Consider the following 19034-nt stretch of genomic DNA (forward strand, 5'->3'; position numbering starts at 1 on the left):
AAAGTCTCATCAGAGCGGGGGACACGAGTGGTTCTGCGGGACCCCCGAGGCCGGGCAGGTGTGGGGCAAAGCCAGCAAATCCTGGGATGCCTTCCCAAAACCTCCACCGCTTCTGATGGATGGGTTGGTGCCATGTTGATTCAGACTGCCTGGCTCCATCCCAAAACCTCCCAGCTCCCAGATCGATGGAGGTTCCCAGGGTCTGGGCAGGTGATAAGGTGCGGGTGGGACCTGCCCAGCGCGTGTGGTGACCCCCAGCCCCAGGAATTACCCAATTCCCACCTGCCCTGGGTCCCTTCAAGTGAGCACCCAAGTCCTTTCCAGGTCACCTCAACCCTGCCCCCTCCACAGCCCCGAGGTTTTAATCAATCCCAGGTGAAACCTAAACCTCCAACGAGGGGCATGTGCTGCTCCAAAGGCAGCGAGATGAAGGTCAGGGTGCTCCCGCTGGAGCATCTGCCGGCAGAGAGGCCAGATGAGCTGGGGGGATGCTCCAGGGAGCGCTTTTTGGGGGGACGCAGGAGTTAGGGATGGACGGAGGGGAGAATTTAGTTTGGATTTCCAGGATTTCAGCCTCCACGGCTCTTATCCCGTCTCGCTGCGTGGGGTTTTCGTGGCATCCTTGGAAGGTGAATTGTGGGTTTAACAGCACCATTTCCTCTGAGTAAATAAAACTGTCTATTTGCTGTGTGTGATTCCCGAGACCTCCCAAATCCCGCAGTGCTCACAGGGGCCCGCGCTGTGCCAGGATCTCTGGCTGCCACTAAATAATTCAAGCCCTGGACTTGGCCTCTGCTCCGGGAGCACCTGGAGGGGTGGGCAGGGGGCACTCGGATTCTCCAAAGGTGCGAGAGCACGTGGGTACAGCTGGGATCGGCCCCCTGCTTTGCTTGGAAAGGGAATTCCCAATCCCCTGCCTGTTTCCCGATGTGTTGGTGGGGGGTTGAGAGGTGGAAGAGCAAAGGGCTGCGGGTGTTGATTGGGAAACACTCGGAGCCTGGCTCGAGGCTGAGTCTGCGGAGGGTGGGTGGGGGTGGGATGCTCCATCTCCTGCAGGGATGCTCCATCCCGTGGGGATTGGGAGGCTCACTTTCACTCCAGGATGCTCCACACCCCGTTTGGGATGTGGTGTGGGATGCAGTTTGGGACGCAGTTTAGGGGGCATTTTGGGATGCAGTTTGGGAAGCAGTAAGTGACGAGGTTTGGGATGCGATTTGTTTTGGGATGTGGTGTAGGGTGCAGTTTGGGATGCCACTGGGATGCGGTGTGGGATGCAGCTGGGATGCGGTGCGGGATCCTCACTCGCGGGATGCCCCAGCACGCTCCCCGTCCCCAGCAGGGCCCCCTATCCACACCGGAGGTGACAGCAAGCCACCCACACCCCACCCCTCCACCCCCGCCGCCGCCGCCGCCGCCGCCGCCCCGCACGGCGCTTTCCCCGCCCGCCCCGTCCCGCGGAGCCCCGGGGGCGGGGGCCAGGTACGGCGGGGCGGGCCGGGCCGGCGGGGCGGCGGCGGGGGAGGGCCCGGCGGCGGCGGCGGGCAGCTAAAGGCAGGTGGCCCGGAGAGCGGCCCCGGGCTGGCTCGGGGGTCCCGCGGCGGCCGGGGCCATGCGGCGGGCGGCGGCCTGAGCGGGGCGGCCATGGCCGGGGCGGCGGCGGCGGCGGCGGCGGCGGCGGGCGGGGAGCGGCGGGCGGCGCTGACGGCGGTGCGGACCGAGGGCTCGGGGACCCCTGGTCCCGGCAGCGGGACCCCCCCGCCGCAGCCCCCGCCCCGCCGCCGGGGGCTGCTGGCGGGGCCGCGCCCCGGGGCCGCCCCCCGCCCCGCCGGGGCCCCGCGCTGCTGCCGCCGCCGCCTCCAGAACTGCCTCTACAACGTGCTGGAGCGGCCCCGCGGTTGGGCTTTCATCTACCACGTCTTCATGTGAGTACCGGGCACCGGGGGGGCCGCAGCGGCCCGCCGACCGCGGGGCTGGTCGGTGGGTCCCGGGGCGGCAGGGAGCGGGCGCTGCCGGGGAAGGAGCACCGGAGGTACCGGGAGTGCCGCGGGGCTCCCAGCGAGCCCCCCCGGGCTCCACCGGGAAGTTTCTCCACTGCGTTTGGCGGGGGGGACGCGGCCGTGCCGCTCCTGTCCCCGGTCCCGTGGGGGAGACGCACCGGTGCCGCTCCTGCCGCCGGTCCCGGTCCCGGTCCCCGGATCCGCCACCGAGGGGGAGCGAGTCCCGCGGCCGGTCCGTGGCAGCGGGTCCGGTGCGAGGAGCTGAGCGCGACCCCGGGGGTGGGACTCAATCTCCGGCGTGGCCCAGAGCCCCTTCCCGGTGGCACCGCAGGGAGCCGCGTCACCGTCCCGCTCTGCCGCTGACCCTGAGCTCGGGAGGACCCTCAAGGGCAGGAGACCCGCCAGGGGTGACAGGTCTGGGTGGGAGCGGGGACCCTCTGCTGTCCTGTACCTGTAGCAGTGCTGGGACAAGGCAGCAGTGCCACCCCAGAGCCGTGTCCGGGTGCGATGGGGACAGCGGGGGTGCTCCTGTCCCTGCTGTACCCCGCGAGCTGCGCCCATTCCTGGGTCGCCGTTGATCCCCAGCACTGGAAATCCCTCTCCTGAGCCGGAGGGATGCTCCCGGGAGCACACCTGCTCCTTGCCCTGCTCGCTGTGTTTTCCCGAGCGCTGTGCTGCTGCTCCAGCTTTCCTCGCTGGATCTGAACATCCCATGGCTCTTGGCATGTGGGCTCAGCTCAGGGCTCAGAACAGCCTCACCCCCTCGGGGTTGCTGCCTCGGCGGTGGCTGTGACACCGAGTCGGGGAGTCCCCAACACACCTGGAGGCTGCAGGGACAGAAGGGGCTCCGTGCTGGGGGGTTGTCCCAAGCCAGGAGCCAGTGGCACTGCTGGGGACACTGCCGGGACATCACCGCTGCAGCCATGGGGCAGGAGGTGTTTTCCCTCTCTGCCTCGCGTGTGCCAGCTGTGGGCACAGACCCCTTCTGAGGGCACGAGGCGAAATTTTCCCTCCTTCCCTCTCCCCTGGAGCGGTGCCGCGGGGCTGCGTCGTTTCTGGGGTGCGGAAGCCGGAGCTCGTTAAGAGGCAGGAAAATGGGTCTTGCCTAAGTTAGCACATCGAGCTGGCAGCAGGAATTTGTCACTGGATGAAAGGGCACCTGAGCTCCCCAGGGAGCCGGGACACGAGCCCGGGGCCCATTTGTAACGACACCTCCACAGCGGGCACCCGCCAGAATTCCTGCGTGGAAAATCCCACCCTGGGAAGAGCTTCTCCCGCAGGGAAAGGCAGCCAAACCCCCTGCCAGGGGAGGCAAGCAGGATTTATGGCACAGATACCCATTGGATATGGAAGAGATGTGCCCCTGCTCATCTCCCAGCTGGGACATCCATCCCTGAGTGCCCTCCACCAGTTCTTCCTCCCAATTTGAGCCCGTTTTACCCCCCAAACAACCACATGGGACAAGCGGCCCCCTTCGCAGACCCCCCAAGCGCCCCCAGTCCCTCCCCTGCCACCCCGGCGTGCCTGGCCCGCAGATCGTGGGTGCTGGGCTTTGTTCCACAAGATGTGCAGCCGCCGGCAGCAGGAGCCAAACCTCTCCAGCCTTTGCTGGGGAGGCTTTTTTGTTCACTTGCCCGCTTAATTTTAGGGCTGAGGCAGCTGCAGGGCAGAGTCCTGCCAGGGACCCCCCGAATCCTGTGGGAAGACGCCGCAGTGGGTGCAAGGTGCGGACATCTGTTCTGCGAAGCCTCTCCCGTAACGTTGCTCATTTCTGGCTTCTTCCAAGTTTTCTTGTTGGGTATTTTTTTTTCTCTCTCTCTCTCTCCCGCAGCAGATGGGAGCTGCGAAGCTGTTGCAGCGGCGCTAAAGTTCTCGGGGATGATTTGTGTGCCGCAATCCCTGAGTTTTAACAAAAGAGGAGGAAGGTGTTACCCCCTCCCCACCCCCCCACCTCCCCCCCGAGGCACTGGAGAGTGATGGAGCCTCCGGCCAGAGGTCGGGGCAGTGCTGGTGACAAGGACCGGTCCCCCGAGCCCCGGCTGCGCTGCCTCCCCCGAGCAGGCTGGCTCCGAGACAGGGCTGAACGCTGCTAAAATGGAAATACCCGCTGAGAAGTGACGCGCGTCCCTCCCGGAGCCGCCGAGCGGGGCCGAGCCCATCGCGTTTATTGAGCGACTTCAGCCTCTTTCTGTCGGCGAATTGATCCCAAATCTTGTCCCAGCGCCTACTCTGGGCTCAGTGGTTTGGTGGCTGCATCGTTTCTGCAGCACCTCAGCCTGCTGGCAGCTCTGCCCAGGGGTTGGGGGGGCTTGGAGACACTTTTGGGGTCTGATGGGTGCCCCCAAACGCTCCCATGCTCCGGGAAGGGGATGGTGTGAACATGGGAGCCCGTGCAGGTGTAAATGCAAGGTTCTGAGGTCTCCCCCGGCCCCTCCAGCCCCGCGCTGACCGTGCAGAGAGGCGCTGGCCGGCCTCACCAAGCCTCGCCTCGCCCGCTTGGAATGAGAATTCCCAGCCCTGGAGCTTACGGAGCAAATCCGGGAGGGAGCCCAGAGCATTAAGCGAGAGGCTTTAGAGCCAGGAGGCGAAATAAGAACTTCCTTTTTCCAATCTCCTGCTCGTTAGCCGGCGGGAAGGCTCTTCCCTGCTCCCGGCAAAGCTCCCATGGGCTTGGCACGGGCACGGCTGCGTGTCCCGTGGGCAGGGGCTGCCCTGCCAAGGGGGTCTCCTGCATCCTGGAGCTGCACCACGCGGCTTTCCGCGTCCAATTCCAGCTATTCCCGCTGCCCATTGGGGTTTATCCCTGCCCACCCGCCAGCCCCCCGCATTCCCAGCGGCTCCCGGGGTCTGGGAGCTGGTGCCGATGGTTATGAAACGGCTGCTGGGTGCACCAGCAGCTCAGCTCAGCACTTTTCCCGGTCCTGGAGGAACAATTCCATCCAGAACAGTTTAACCTGGAGCAAATTAGGGAAGACTGAGCCAGCAGCACCAGGAACAACCGCAATCCCCCGCCTGGAGCAGCGGCCCCCGTGCCAGGCCAGCTCCCTGCCCGCTGCTGTCGGGGTTTATTTCCCACGTGGGAGAGGAGGGGCAGGGAGGGGACGGGAGCTTTGTCCCCGCTGGGTATTTGGTGTCGTTGTGGGGACAGAGGGGTGGCAGCTCCTGGCTGAGTCCCAGGGCAATCCTGGCACTGGGTAGGCGATGCCAGGCACAGGCTCGCCCTACTCAGGACTGGCCTCCGGTGGGAAATCCCGGCTGGATTGGAACGGTGGCAGTGGGATGTGTTCCCCCTCCACCAGGGAGCAGGGTGGTGGCAGCCTGTGCCCTCCCGGAGCATCCCTGTGCCCGGCTCCTGTGCCAGAGGGATGTGGAGGGCAGGATGGGGCTGCCGCTCCCCTCCGGTCCCTCTCCCCTACCTTGTCACATCCCCCCAGCACTGCTTGGAGAGAGGGAAACACTTCCCTGCCGTGCTGGGAGTGCCACCATCAGTGCCAGCCCTTGCCAACACTCCCGGGGCAATTCCTAGGGCTGGAGGCCTGGGTGATTTGCAGGAAAATCCCTCCACCCCTGCTCAGCGCTGACTCTCCACCGCCTGCTTGGGAAAACATCTTGGATTTAACTCTTACACCTCTCTTAAACTCCTGAATTTAACTCTTAAACTCTTCAATTTCACTCTTAACTCTTCCAAATTCGCTTTGAATTTAGCTCGTTTAAGGCTTTTAACTCGCTGCCGCCGGTGTGTCCCCCAGATGGGGTGGTGGCATGGCCACAGCCAGAGGGACTGGAGGCTGTGCCCTTCGAGCAGGGCCTGTGCCCCCAGGGCCACCTTGCCTGGGGCTGAAACGGGAGCTGGTTCAGGGGCAATGCCAGGGGGAGGAGAAGCCGGCACAGCACTTTCCCCGGCCCGATGTGGTGTCACCAGGGCATAAAATTAAGCGACTTCGGCGCAACATGAAACGGTGCATTGATTTTTCCTTCTGTTTTTTTTCCTTTTCCCCTCTTCCTGCTCCCGCCGGACACCCCCAGGCCGGCGCAGGAGGTGCCAGTTTGGGTGCCCCAGTGGGGTGCATCACTGCCGGGGTGGACGGGGGTGATGCTGGAGAGTTTTTGGTCCTTTGTCCCCGCCCCGGCAGCGATCCCAAACCTGCCCGCGGTGCTGCTGCCCTCCACTCTTTGAGGTTCCCAGCTTTGGGACGACTTCTCGGGCTCAGTCACGTCCCCAAATGTCCCCGTGCCCTGCGGACCCCCCAGGTGCTGGAGGAGAGTGACAGCCCCCATCCCTCTCCTGGGGTGCACCGGAAAACGCTCCGGTTCCTTCCCCCCCTCCAGCCCGTTCCTTGCCAGATGATCCAAGAGCAAAACTATCCCGGCTGCTCCGTGTGAGTGTCTTGGCACGGGCCGCCGCAGCCTTGTGACCGTGCTCCCCGTGGGCACGGCGGGGCCGAGGGGCGCTGGGTGCCACGGGGGTGCCGTGCCAGGGGGCCGGGTGATGCCACCGGCAAGATTTGCCTCCCAAAGCACGAAGGTTTTGGGGCCACGGGCTCGATGCCACCCCAGCTCCCTGCCACGGCGTGCAGGAGAGGTTCCGCATCCCAGCTCTGCTTCCAGCCTTCCTCAGGGTGCTGGAAACGTCCCGTCCTGCCTCAGCCCAGGCTCTGGAGGGCTCTGGGAGCAGCACCCTCCTTCCTGCAGCGCTGATAACGGGGTCAGGGCCAGGCTCTGAGCGTGTGCCGGGCTGCGCGGCGCCTCTGCCGCGGCTCCGGGGGCTCCGGCTGCGCTCCCTGCCCGTGGGGAAACACTCGGAGCTTTTCTGCTTCTCTTCTGGGCGGCGTGGGACGCTCCGTGCCATGGTTACGGGCGCAAACAGGGCCGCTACAGCCCGGTTATTTATATCCCCCGGCCGCCTGCTCCACCTCTCCTGAAGGGCTGCGGGGCCGAGGGACGGGGATTTATGGGACACGCTGTTTATACAGCTGCAGACGGAGCTGAACTTCGCGGCATGGGGAGCCGGGAGGGTGAAACACCATCCCCACGCCCGCTGGAGCTGCGCTAGGGCAGTTTTGGTCCAAATCCCAAATTTCCAGCGGTGGCACAGCTGGAGGGGTACGGCCTGGGCCCTGTGATGCCGCCAGGCTTGTCCAGGGAAGGGATCTGTGCCTTCCCAGAGCCTGTTTGCTCGCTCATCCCGCGGCTGAGCTGTTTATCCTGCGGCGCGTGGTGTTTTCCTTCCGCTGAGTTATCGCCGCCTGTGCCCCGGCCCGGGGCATCCCCGCGGGGCTCGGGCGGAGCGGGGCCCGGGACAGCCCTGCCGGTGCCGGTGTCACCCCCTGCCAATCCCGGGAGGGCTGGGGGACGAATCCTGGGCGGGCTGGGCTGTTCCATCCCCATCCCGCCCCACGAGCTCCCAGGATCACGGTCCCTCAGCTCGTCCCAGGCTGTTTCGGGGCGCAGCCCTTCTGCTCAGCGGGGTTTTGGGGGCATCGGGAGCCAACTGGTGCCCGCCTGCCCATGCAGGGAGGCTGACTTGGCCCTGCTTCCCCTGAGCTCAGCAGCTTTCCCGGCTCACCTGTTCCTCAGCCAGCTCGGGCGGCAGCAGATGGCGAAGCCCACCCTAATGAAGATTAATTGAGGAGATTTCGCCTTCCCCGCGCCGGCCCCTGCGGCGTTTTCATTATTGTTTTGGGGAGGTTTCATTAGTGCTGGGGCCGGGCGCTGCTCCCGCCGGGTGACAGCAGCCGGAGGGTCCTGTCCCCGTGGCCAGGCTGGCAGTGCCATGTGCGGGAAGGGAAGGGAAGGGAAGGGAAGGGAAGGGAAGGGAAGGGAAGGGAAGGGAAGGGAAGGGAAGGGAAGGGAAGGGAAGGGAAGGGAGGTGCGGGACCCTGCGGGGAGGGGGGCTGGAGATGGGAATTTCATTCGGGAGAGGTGAAACACCGGCTCAACCTCTGCTCCCTCCCTCCCCCGGGATCCTGGAGCAGGGCAGCGAGGAGGCGCTGAGGCTCCCGTCCCCACTCTCTCTGCCCCCTCCCCATTTCCCTGCCAGCATTCCTCGTTATTTCAGCTCCTCTTGGTGGGTGGGAAGAGCAGCGAATTGAGATGGGAGCCTGGCACTGCCGGGTCCCCCGCGGTGTTTGATGGAGGGTCGAGGGGGGGATCCCCCCCTGGGTGCGGGGAGCAGAATTCCTGCCCGGGAGGGATGGGGAGGATGCTGGTTCCTGGCTCCCCGTGCTGCCTTCAGGCATCTGACCCTTCCCTAAGCCGCTTAAGCGCTGCCGGCAGCCAGGACGGGGCGTTTGCCCAGGCTTTACAAGTTAATTCCTAGCAGGTGATGTGTTCCCAGAAAGTTCCTTTCCCAGCCAGCCCCGTGGGGCCTCTCATGCCCGTATCCTTCCCCAAATCCTACGGGATGCCGGCTGGGAGGTTTCCCCACCCCACAAGGGGGGCAGGTTTCCATCAAGGCCGGACCAGCGGGTGACCTGCGGGGCTCCAGAGTCAGGGCCACCCACAGCAGGTCCCCGCGTGTGCCCAGGCACCGGGGACGCCCCTCCCTGCTGGCTGGGATGAGGCAAGAGGCACAAATCTTTGCAGGCTGGGAGATTTCTGCGTTCTCTTCTGCTTTGTGCTCCGCTGCCCGGGTAATTGCCTGCTAAATCGTGCTCGGATAATCTTCATTGCTGATGATGCACAAAGCTCAGGGCTCTGCCCTGGGCCGTGTTTGGCTCCTCAGCCCAGGGCCCGGCGCTCCCTGCCCGTGCCTCGGGGGTGCCGCTCTTCCCAGCGGGGGTTAATTCCAGAACTGCTGCGCCAAAGGAAAAAAAAAACAATTAATAATTCAGAGGGAGAAGGAACCGGCTCCAACCTTCTGCTTTGCGGGTGGGGAGTGCCCGGGAGAGCAGCGTCGTCCTCTGCGGCGAGGGCAGGGCGGTGACAAGGCTGTGACACCCCTGGCCCCTTCATGGCTCCAGCTCTCCCTCCTGCATGCTCTGCATCCAGCTCTTTTCCCATTCCCAGGGATTTTTTTGCTGTGGGTCCCACTTCCAGCAGCATTTTGGGGGAAAGGGACCCAGCTGTCCCCTTTAGGCTGTGTCACCCCACAGCCTCCTCATGGCACGGCCAGGTTTGAGAGCCCCCGGCCCCACACGGGGCTGTGGGGTCAGTGGGGAGGGGCCTTGGATGGTCCCACTGAGGGCACAGAGCATCGTCCCCTGGTGCTGTGTCCCCCGGTGCCTCCTCCCCGGCGCTGGGACAGGTTTCATCCCTCCGATGGCCCAGGCAGCTGATTCTGCCCCAAAATTCCACATCGACAACATGAGGAGATGGGAAAGTGCTCCCGAGTGGGCCCTGAGCCCCCCTCACCCCTCTGGATCACCCCCGATGGCCCCTGGGCATTGTCACCGTGAGAACACAGCGCTGGGGGTGACATCAGTGCCACCAGCTCGAGGACAGGGTGCCAGGGCCACCAGGGCTCAGCCAGGCTGTCCCAGTGCCACCCACTGTGGCCATGGGTGCCCGGAGTGCCCGGTGCCATCACGGAGCCGCGGTGACGGAGCAGTGGCCCTTTGCTCGCCGTCACGTGGGCCGGTGGCACAAGCCCTCCGCTTTCCTTTTTTAGAATCGCTGGATCAGGGGAAAAAAAAAGTATTTTTGGAGGTTTCATTTGCTTCAGCTTCGGAGTCGACTTTCTTTTTGTCTTTCTTTCTTTTTTTTTTTTTTTTTTTTTTTTTTAATTCCCCTCCCTATTTTAAATGGGCCAAAGCCCCTCGTGCCTGAGCCCAGCCCTCGGGGAGGAGCAGCCTCGGAGCTGTTCCTGGGGACTTCTGACACTTCCCAGGTGGTCCCCGTGTTGCTGGCAGGTCGCCACGGTGGCAGTGATGCTGGGGACAGTCCAGAGAAGCTCTGGTCCCCTTCCTGCAGCAGCAGAACCCTCCACAGTGCGGGACCCCCCGCCTCCCTCCCTGCCTTTAATTAAGAAGCTGCAGGGCTGCGGCAGAGCTGGCACCGAGCCCCACGGCTGCTCCTGGGCTCCCCAAAGGCTCCATGCCACCATCTAGGGGCAAAATGTGTCCCCCGCGGCTCAGATGTGGCCGTGGAAGACTTGGCTGGGGGGTTCAGGCTGCGAGTGGGGGGCAGCACTGTGGGCTGGGGTCCCCTGGCTGTCCCGGTGCCCCCACTGACACTTTCTCCTTGCAGATTCCTCCTCGTCTTCAGCTGCCTGGTGCTGTCGGTCTTCTCCACCATCCAGGAGCACCAGAAATTGGCCAACCAGTGCCTCTTCATCCTGGTGAGTGATGCAGAAGCAGGGCTGGTGCTCGGATTTTCCCTCCCCACTTTATATCCTAAAAGAATCGGGCAAGATCACCAACAAAAAACCCCTGTGACCCCATCCCCAGCCGGGATGTCGCTGACGATCCGATGGCAGCCACCCTGGCACGGGGTGGCCCATCCCACCATTGTCCCTCCGTGCCGCGGGGAGAGGCATCAACCGCTGGAAAAGGCAGGGCACGAGGGGCTAAAAAAGGCAACTTTCCCCCAAACTGTCAGAAAGAGCTGACGCAGGGAGTTCTCCCGAGTGACGGAGACTAAATTGGGAAGGTCCTTGTGACTTTTCCGGCGAGTAAGCAGAACGGGGGCTTGTTTGTGCGAGAGGTAGGAGGACAATGCTGACAGCGGAGGAACAGGACCCAGCTCGGGGTGAGGCAGCAGAGCCGCGATGCTCAGACAGCCTCGACGGCTGCGGCTCCCGGGATGGCTCCGGTGGCACCGCCCCGATCCCCTGGGATGGCTCCGGTGGCCTTGGGGGGGGACACCAGGCACCGCGCTCAGCCCGATTCATTTTGCCCCCCTCCAAGCCGAGCCCCCCCACTCTGCCCTGCCCCTCTCACCGCCTTTGCCCCCCTCTCCCCCGGCAGGAATTCGTGATGATCGTGGTGTTCGGCATGGAATACATCATCCGCGTGTGGGCCGCCGGCTGCTGCTGCCGCTACCGCGGCTGGCGCGGCCGCTTCCGCTTCGCCAGGAAACCCTTCTGCGTGATCGGTACTGGGTTGGGATTCGGGGACGGCGGAATTTGGGATAACCCACGCACCCCCTGAGCCTCGCCGTCCCCTCAGATTTCATCGTCTTCATCGCCTCCGTGGCCGTCATCGCCGCGGGCACGCAGGGCAACATCTTCGCCACGTCGGCGCTGCGCAGCATGCGCTTCCTGCAGATCCTGCGCATGGTGCGCATGGACCGCCGCGGCGGCACCTGGAAGCTGCTGGGCTCCGTCGTCTACGCCCACAGCAAGGTGAGAAAAATAATCCAGGTACATCCCCCGCCACGTCCCCGAGCCCGTGTGACCCGCCGTGCCCCGCAGGAGCTCATCACCGCCTGGTACATCGGCTTCCTGGTGCTCATCTTCGCCTCCTTCCTCGTGTACCTGGCGGAGAAAGACGCCAACGTCCAGTTCGCCACCTACGCCGATTCGCTGTGGTGGGGCACGGTAAGCTCGGCCCCCCACGGCCCCCCGGCCCCGGGAGGGGAGCAGGAGGGTGGGACGGGGCCGTGGTGGGGGAGCGCCCTCCAGGCCCCCCGCTGCTGTGCCCCCGGGCAGGTGACCCTGACCACCATCGGCTATGGGGACAAGGCGCCGCAGACGTGGCTGGGCCGGATGCTGGCGGCCGGATTCGCCCTGCTCGGCATCTCCTTCTTCGCCCTGCCCGCCGTGAGTAGAGGAGAGGGTTTTCTCGGCAAAAATAGGGGAGAAAAGGGGCAGAGCCGCCTCTGTGTGGGGCCCGGTCTGTGCCACCACCACCCACGGCGCCGTGTCCCCTCCCGTCCCCAGGGGATCCTGGGCTCCGGCTTCGCCCTCAAAGTGCAGGAGCAGCATCGGCAGAAGCACTTTGAGAAGAGGCGGACTCCGGCGGCGAACCTGATCCAGGTAAGGCAGGGCTGGCGTGTCCCGCCCCAGCCCATCCCGCCCCAGCCCATCCCGGGAATGCTCTGCTGTCCCCCTCCCCGTCTGCTCCGCCCGCCACCAAACCACCCAGACATCCGGCCCTACATCCAGCACCCAGATCCTTCCTTTGGCTTGGTCGCTGCCTGTGGGGGGCCCAGGATGGATGGAGGGGTCCGGGGGTGTTCTCCCATCCCGACTGATCCCGATTCCCGGAATTCTCGCTCCCGTGCAGGCTGCCTGGCGCCTGTACTCCACGGATGTGAGCCGGGTGTACCTGACGGCCACGTGGTGTTACTACGACAGCCTCCTGCCCGCCTTCAGGTAGGCGGGAGGAGGCGAGGGCTGGGGGGCTCCCGGGGGTCCCTGTGGGGATGAACAGCCTGGGAAACCAGGAGGGACCTTGTGGAACCATCGGGGGCTCGGTGGAGTGGAGCAGCACCGACACCTTCCCAGGATGGGAGCCCAGCACGGCGTCTGCTGAAGGAGCCTCCCTCATCCTCATCATCCTCACAGCGCCCAGCAGCCATCCCATCCCCTCCTACCCCACTCATAGCCTTCCTCCAGCACCACAGGGAACAGGATGGTGCCTCGGGGACCCCATGGCTGTGGTGGTGGAGCCACAGATGGACAGGAGCTGGTTCCAGGCCTGGACCCAGCTGGACACGGGGGGTCCAGTGGGAGCCCCATGTCCCTTCCCTGCAGCGTCTCCCTCCCGTGACCCCTGGGATGTTGCCATTGCGGGTGGATCCAAGGCTCTCCAAAGGTTTTCCAGACCTCTCTTCCAGACCCCGAGGGTTTGCCACATCCCTGTGCCGCATCCCTGCCCTGCCTGCGTGTCCTGCCCTCCTCTGACCGAGTGACAAATTCATCCTTCTGTCCCACACTTAATTTTTCCAAGGGCAGGGCTTTTAACAGCCCCAGCGCTGACTCCCAACTTCCCGAGCATCACCCCGGATCCTGGGAGTCGCTGGGGGCTCTGCTGACCCTCCTGCTGCGCCAGGAGCTGTTTTCCCTGCAGTGCAATTCACACAGAGCCAGATTCGATCCCTGCTGGATCTGAGCTTTCCCCTCCTGGCTGCTCCAGCAGCGCCCAGGATCTGATGGTGACAGGTCCCCATGTCCCCACCCCGTCCCAGGTTTGTCCTTGCCTGATCCATCCCTCTCAGCACATCCAACCCTTCCCTCTGTGGAATCCTGTCCCAGGACTCCTTCTTAGCCCCATCACCCCTAATTAAGAAACCATCTTTTGAACAAAAATGCTGATTTTTTTTTCTTGTTTTGCTCCGGTTTTGCTTTGGTTCGCGCTCAGGAGGACCCGGCGCTGCTCAGCCTCGCTTCGCTCATTTCGTTTGCTTTGGAAATTTTAATTTCTCCCCGTTTTTATTTCACCCCGACCTCAGAGAGCTGGTCCTTATGTTTGAGCATTTGCACCGGGTTCGCAACGGAGGATTTAGGAATTCAGAGGTGAAAAAATGGCCCGACAGAGCCCCACCGCCCTACCACTCCTTCACCCCTGCCCAGAAAAGCGTCAGCCTGGCCACATGTGCAGGGGAAAGGTAGGAGGGGGCAGCCCCCGTGTTCTCCCTCCTCTCTGCTCTGTCTCCTCTGCTCCTCTGTGCCCTCCTGCGATGTCACTGTCACTGCCAGACCGGACCCCAGAGATGCCACCACCCCAAACTGACCCTGCTCGCCACTCATGCTGAGCATCCCTCCTGCTCCTGGTTCTGCTCTCAGCTCTGTTCCAGCTCCAGAAGGGGCAGATTTGATCCAGAGGGACGCTCTGGGCTGTTGTACCTTCGTGAGGTCACCTCGCTGCCCTTTTTATGTGGCCGTGACCCCGGGATGTGGCACAGGGTAACCAAGCGTGGCACGAAATCCCTTGGCAAGGGCAGCGGTGCCATCCCGGTGGGATGGAGCCGTGTGGCTGCGCTCCAGAGCCCGGGAAGGAGCAAATCCCAGAGCCTGGGGCTATGAAGGGCTCCAGCTGCCCATGAAGAGGGGCAAGAGAGGGGTTGAGGTTGCCCTGCTGCTGATGGCGGCTGCTCTGCACCGTGCCCCTTGTCCCCTCTGCCTGAAGAGCATCCCGGAGATGCCAGCGTGCCACCACCGCTGGCCACCCCCCAGGACATCGGGCCAGCACCAGGGTTAGGTGGGGAGAGGCCTCGTGCCTCAGTTTCCCCCGTGATGCCACATCAGCAGGGCTGAGGCTGCAGGTGTGGGGCTGAGCGGGACCTGCTCCCCCAGGTGAGTTCGGGGCTTGGGGGGCTCCTCCCTGGGCTCCGTGCCCAACCAGGAACTGGCAGGGGAAGGACCGAACCCCACTCGGGGGCCCGAGCCCGCCCATCTCCCCCGCGAGCATCACCTCTCACAACATCTCATCTTCTCTCTCTCTCCTCCCCTCTCCCGCTCACCCTCCTCCTCCTCTCCATCCCTGCACCCTCCCCCCACACCCGCCATGCCCCCACTCCCCCCAAGCTGGAATGAGGAGGACGCGCAGCCCCACAAGTGTTTACGCCTCAGGTAACGCTCGCCCCCGAGCCCCGACGGGGTTTGCGGGGCCACCACGGTCCCTCTGCTCGGCGACCGTCCCCAAATCCTTCTGGCAGAGCCGAGGAACCGCACAGGTGTTTATGCAGGACCTACACAGACACCCTGCCCTCCCAGCAGCGGCGGGGCTGTCGCACTCACCGGTGGCACTCCGGGGGACGGGAACGCGGTGGCCCGGGACGCTCCGCTCCCCGCCGGCCGTGGCTGACTCTCTTTTCTCCTGTGTCTCTACCCTGCCCCTCCAGCCCCATCTTTAGTGGTAAGAGGAGGCTCTTGCAGACGTGGGGCACGTGGAGACGGAGGTACCGTGTCCTGCCTGTCCCGCCGGAGAGCGGGGCAGGGAACCCCGGGATGCATGGATGCGCTCCCTGCCTGGGTGCCTGCGGCATGGAGAGGGCTGGGGACTGAGGCTCGGGGGGTGGAGGCTGAACTGGGTGTCCGTCCGCAGGGCAGGGGGGCTGTGCACGGCCTGGGCTGAGCTGACTGTCCCCTCTGTCCCCAATGTCCCTTACTGCCTCAGTTTTCCCGTCGTGCAACGTGGATGAGCACGGGCTGCTGGTGACACTTGGATAAATCCCGTAAATCCCATCCCACCTGTGTGCTGCATCCTGATTCCCGGGACACCGCCCTTCCCACCCTCTGGCACAGCCGCTGGATGTGTGGGATGTGTGGCAGCCCCCCTGCCTGCACGGGGAAGGGCTGGGAGCCCCATGTCCTGCCTGTACCCTGCCTATGGAAATCCAGGAGTGTCCCCAAACACCGGGGTTCCATGAAGCCTGTCCTGCAGCGGCTGTGGGATTCACTCTGTGTCCTCCCCGGCTTTGGGGTCTTGAGCTGTGTGTCCCCTTGAGCTGTGTGTCCCCTTGAGCTGTGTTTGGGGTCTGTCATCATGCAAAACACGCGGGGTTTGTGTAGGTCCTGCATAAACAATGCCTGGTGTTTCCTCCCAGCCCAGCAGAGCAGCTGGGTTTGGGAGCAGAACTCGCGTTAGGGCAGGAGCAGAGCCTGGATTGGGAGGTGCAGCCTGGAGGAGGAGGAGGAGGAGGATGAAGCGGCTTGGCCGGGTTTGGACACCCCGTGCCAGCAGAGATGGAGCAGGAGCAGAGCTCTGCTCCGCTCAGAGGTGGCTCTGCCGCATGTCCCCTGCTGCCACAACTGTCTGTCCCCTCTCTCGTGGTCTGTCACCTCCTCTCTCTGCTCTTGGGACCAAAACAAGGGGTTTAAAGAAGCAACCCCAGAGCTGCCCCTGCACGAACCGCCTGCTCCTGGCCTGGTTCATGCCCATCACCTGCCGGGGGCTCTCTGTGAGCTCAGCACGGCCACCCCCACTTCACCCCAGGGACCACCCCGTCCCCACGCCCCTAACACCGCCCTCCCGCTGCCCCCCCACGCAGCAACAAGATGGGCATCAAGGAGCGGATCCGGCTGAGCAGCTCCCAGCGCCAGGGCAGCCGCGGCCGGCAGCAGCAGCTGGGGCCGCCCCTGCACCGCTCCCCCAGCACCGAGGACGTCGCCGAGGCCTCCAGCCCCACCAAGGTGCAGAAGAGCTGGAGCTTCAACGACCGCACCCGATTCCGAGCGTCCCTGAGGCTCAAGCCGCGGACCCCGACTGAGGGTGAGCCCCTGGGTGGGGGGTCTGGGGGACGCTGCGGGGCTGCAGGGTCGGGGGCAGCCCTCGGGGTCTGCCATCCGCCCGCTCTTGGCACCCACAGCCGACTGCCCGCCCGAGGACAGTGGCGAGGACAGGAGCTCGCCCAGCGACCTGACCTTCGAGGACATCATGCCGGCAGTGAAGACCTTGATCCGGGCCGTCAGGTGAGACTGTCCCCTCCCGTGTCCCCCAGCGTGCGCAGAGCCCGCTCCGGGCACCCCGTTCCTGCCTCCAGCCCGCCTGTCCCTGCAGGATCCTGAAGTTCCTGGTGGCCAAGAGGAAGTTCAAGGAGACCTTGCGTCCCTACGACGTCAAGGATGTCATCGAGCAGTACTCGGCCGGACACCTGGACATGCTGGGCAGGATCAAGAGCCTGCAGACGCGGTGAGGTGCCCTGCAGGTGACCCTGGGGGTTCTCCCACCACGAGATGAGGTGGTTGGTGGCCCATCGCGATGGTCGGGATGCATTCCCAGAGCTCCATCCCCATCCCTGGTGGTCTCCCCAGCCCTTGGGAGTGATGGATGGGCTCTGCCCCTTCCTTCCCTCCCTGCCAGCGTGGACCAGATCGTGGGCAGGGATCGGGCGCTCCCTGCAGACAAAAAGGTGCGGGAGAAGGGGGAGAAGCCGGCGCTGGAGGCGGAGCTGGTGGACGAGCTCAGCATGATGGGGCGCGTGGTCAAAGTGGAGCGGCAGGTCAGGAGGGGACACCCCTGAGTGTCACCGTCCCTTTGGAGGCGGAGCCGAGCCCCCCGGGACCCCTCCCGCGGGGGTGGGCCCGGCTCAGCCGCACCCCGCGCCCCTTGCAGGTGCAATCCATCGAGCACAAGCTGGACCTGCTGCTCGGCCTCTACTCGCAGTGCCTCCGCAAGGGCTCCACGAACTTCTTCAGCCTGGCCGCGGTGCGGGTGCCGCCCGGCGAGCCCGACATCACCTCGGACTACCACAGCCCCGTGGACCACGAGGACATCTCGGTGTCCGCCCAGACCCTCAACATCTCCAGGTCGGCCAGCACCAACATGGACTGAGCAGGAGGCAGCGGGATGGACCCTGCCCGCCTGGGATGGGGCGCTGGGAGCGGCGTGGCGTTGTCCCCTCGCTGTCCCCTCGCTGTCCCCTTGCCGTCCCTCGCCGTGTTACTTGAAGCAAGTCTTCCTTTGCGGGGACATGGCACTGTGGCATGGCCACCCCACGCTCCTGGGATGCCCCTGGGATGTTCTGGGATGCTCCCGGGATGTTCCTGGGATGTTCTTGGGATGTTCCTGGTCTCCTATGGAATGAGACCCCCCCAGCTCTGGGGTCCTGGGTGCTCCCCAGCTGTGGTGGGGATGCTCCGGGCTGGCCCCATCCCCTGGGGTTTGGTTTGAACCCCACCCCAGCCCTCAGGACAGCTCCTGCCTGGTCCCCCAGAGCTGAGCCGGGGCCACCACCAGCTATGCAAGGTCCCACCTCCCTCTTGCTGCCAGTGCAGGGGTGTGGGGGCACGACCCAGGGTGGTTTTACCTGCGTCATTCGGGGTTCCCAGTGTGGGGAGCAGGGGACTGTCCCCCCTCACCAGGCTGCAGCCCTCCCGAAGCACAGCAGAGCCTTCTGCCTGCCCGTGCATGCTCCCAGGGCAATATATATATAGAATATATATATTTATGCAATAATGTCTTAATATGCAACACCCCTGGGAAGAGCAACCCGAGGGGACAGAGGCAATAAGCAACCCCCTGCCAGCTCCCAGGGCTGGACTGTGCTGCCCAGGAGGGCCTTGGAGGTCCTGAAGGCTCAGGGCCAGCCGGAAAAGCTCCACCCGATGGTGGTCCTGGAGTCAGGAAGCTGAGCAGGGGCTGTGGGGAAGGCAGGGATGCAGGCACAGGCGCTGTCCCCAAGGAGCGTCCCTCCCCCTGTGTCCCAGCCCCTGCTCCTGCTTAGAGGATTCCTTGGCTGCTGGGTCCTGCGGTGCTCAGTTTGTCCCTGCCCGTTTCCCTGTCCCCTCTGTGGTCCGGGCAGCACGGGCCGGGCCTGGTGGGGACAGGGCGGCGTCCTTGCATGTCACCTATAGCAGAGCCACGACAGCTCCCACGCTACCCCAGTCCCCTTCCCTGCCCCGCTCCCTGTCCCGGCGCTGGTTTCCAGTCCAGCAGCACTGGGCTGAGCCAGGCTGGGCTTGTGCCAAAGTGCCAGGCTGGGGCTGCAGCCGAGGGTCCCGGGGGGGGCTCGGTGGTGACCCCACAGTGCCGGGATCTGTCCTGGGCTGCTCCCACCGCTCCCCTCGCTGCCAGCGCCGCCCCTCTCTGGGCTTCGGATCGTGGGATTCGCACCCCCTTTTCCCGAGACCCCCTGTGCCTCTGCTCCCGGCAGCGGGGACCCCCGACCCTGCTCGTTTCCTCACCCCGTTAGTGCATGTGGCCAGCGCGGGCCGTGCCAGAGCTGCTTGAACCCCACCCCCCACCAGAACCAGAGCTCCTGCAGCCCCCCGGCCCCCTCCCCTCGCCCCGGGGCTGCCCGGGCGGTGGGACACGAGGGGACAGCGCTGGGTGGGTGCCCGTGGGGCGAGGTGCATGTGACAGCTTTGCCCGCAGCCGCACGCAGGAATTAACCCTTAGGACCCCTCCCCTCCCTCCCGGGGCTGGCTGGTCCCCGCAGCCCCCCCCCCCCCCCCGAGCCAGCGGTAGTTACCTCACTTGATTAACTTATTAACTTATTTGTTTCATTAAAATTTGGAGTAGAGGCCGCCCGCCTGCTGCCGTCTGTCTCCCGGCGCTCCCGAGAGGTGGCACTCCAGCCCTGCCGCCGAGCCGCGGCCGGGGGACAGCAACGTCCGGCCGGGGGACACAAGCGTCCGGCCGGGGCACACAAGCGTCCGGCCGGAGGACACAAATGTCCGGACTCCTCCCTGACCCCTTAAGCTGCAGCAAC

The 19034-nt window shown here is 64.8% G+C and overlaps 1 protein-coding gene across 1 annotated transcript; it reads left to right on the plus strand.

Annotated features, from left to right (window-relative positions):
* The first annotated feature begins 1309 nt into the window (after window positions 1–1309).
* KCNQ4 (potassium voltage-gated channel subfamily Q member 4) lies at window positions 1310–18846 on the plus strand. Its single transcript, XM_048326752.1, has 16 exons — window positions 1310–1479; window positions 1746–1922; window positions 10185–10275; window positions 10904–11030; window positions 11105–11280; window positions 11350–11475; window positions 11587–11697; window positions 11818–11913; window positions 12164–12252; window positions 13332–13487; window positions 14407–14451; window positions 15873–16093; window positions 16191–16293; window positions 16382–16513; window positions 16685–16823; window positions 16937–18846. Exons 1-16 carry the CDS (start codon window positions 1310–1312, stop codon window positions 17153–17155), a joined length of 2178 nt encoding a protein of 725 aa, XP_048182709.1. The 3' UTR covers window positions 17156–18846.
* The last annotated feature ends 188 nt before the right edge of the window (window positions 18847–19034 follow it).

Source organism: Corvus hawaiiensis, chromosome 23 (genome assembly GCF_020740725.1).
Source record: "Corvus hawaiiensis isolate bCorHaw1 chromosome 23, bCorHaw1.pri.cur, whole genome shotgun sequence".
NCBI lineage: Eukaryota > Metazoa > Chordata > Aves > Passeriformes > Corvidae > Corvus > Corvus hawaiiensis.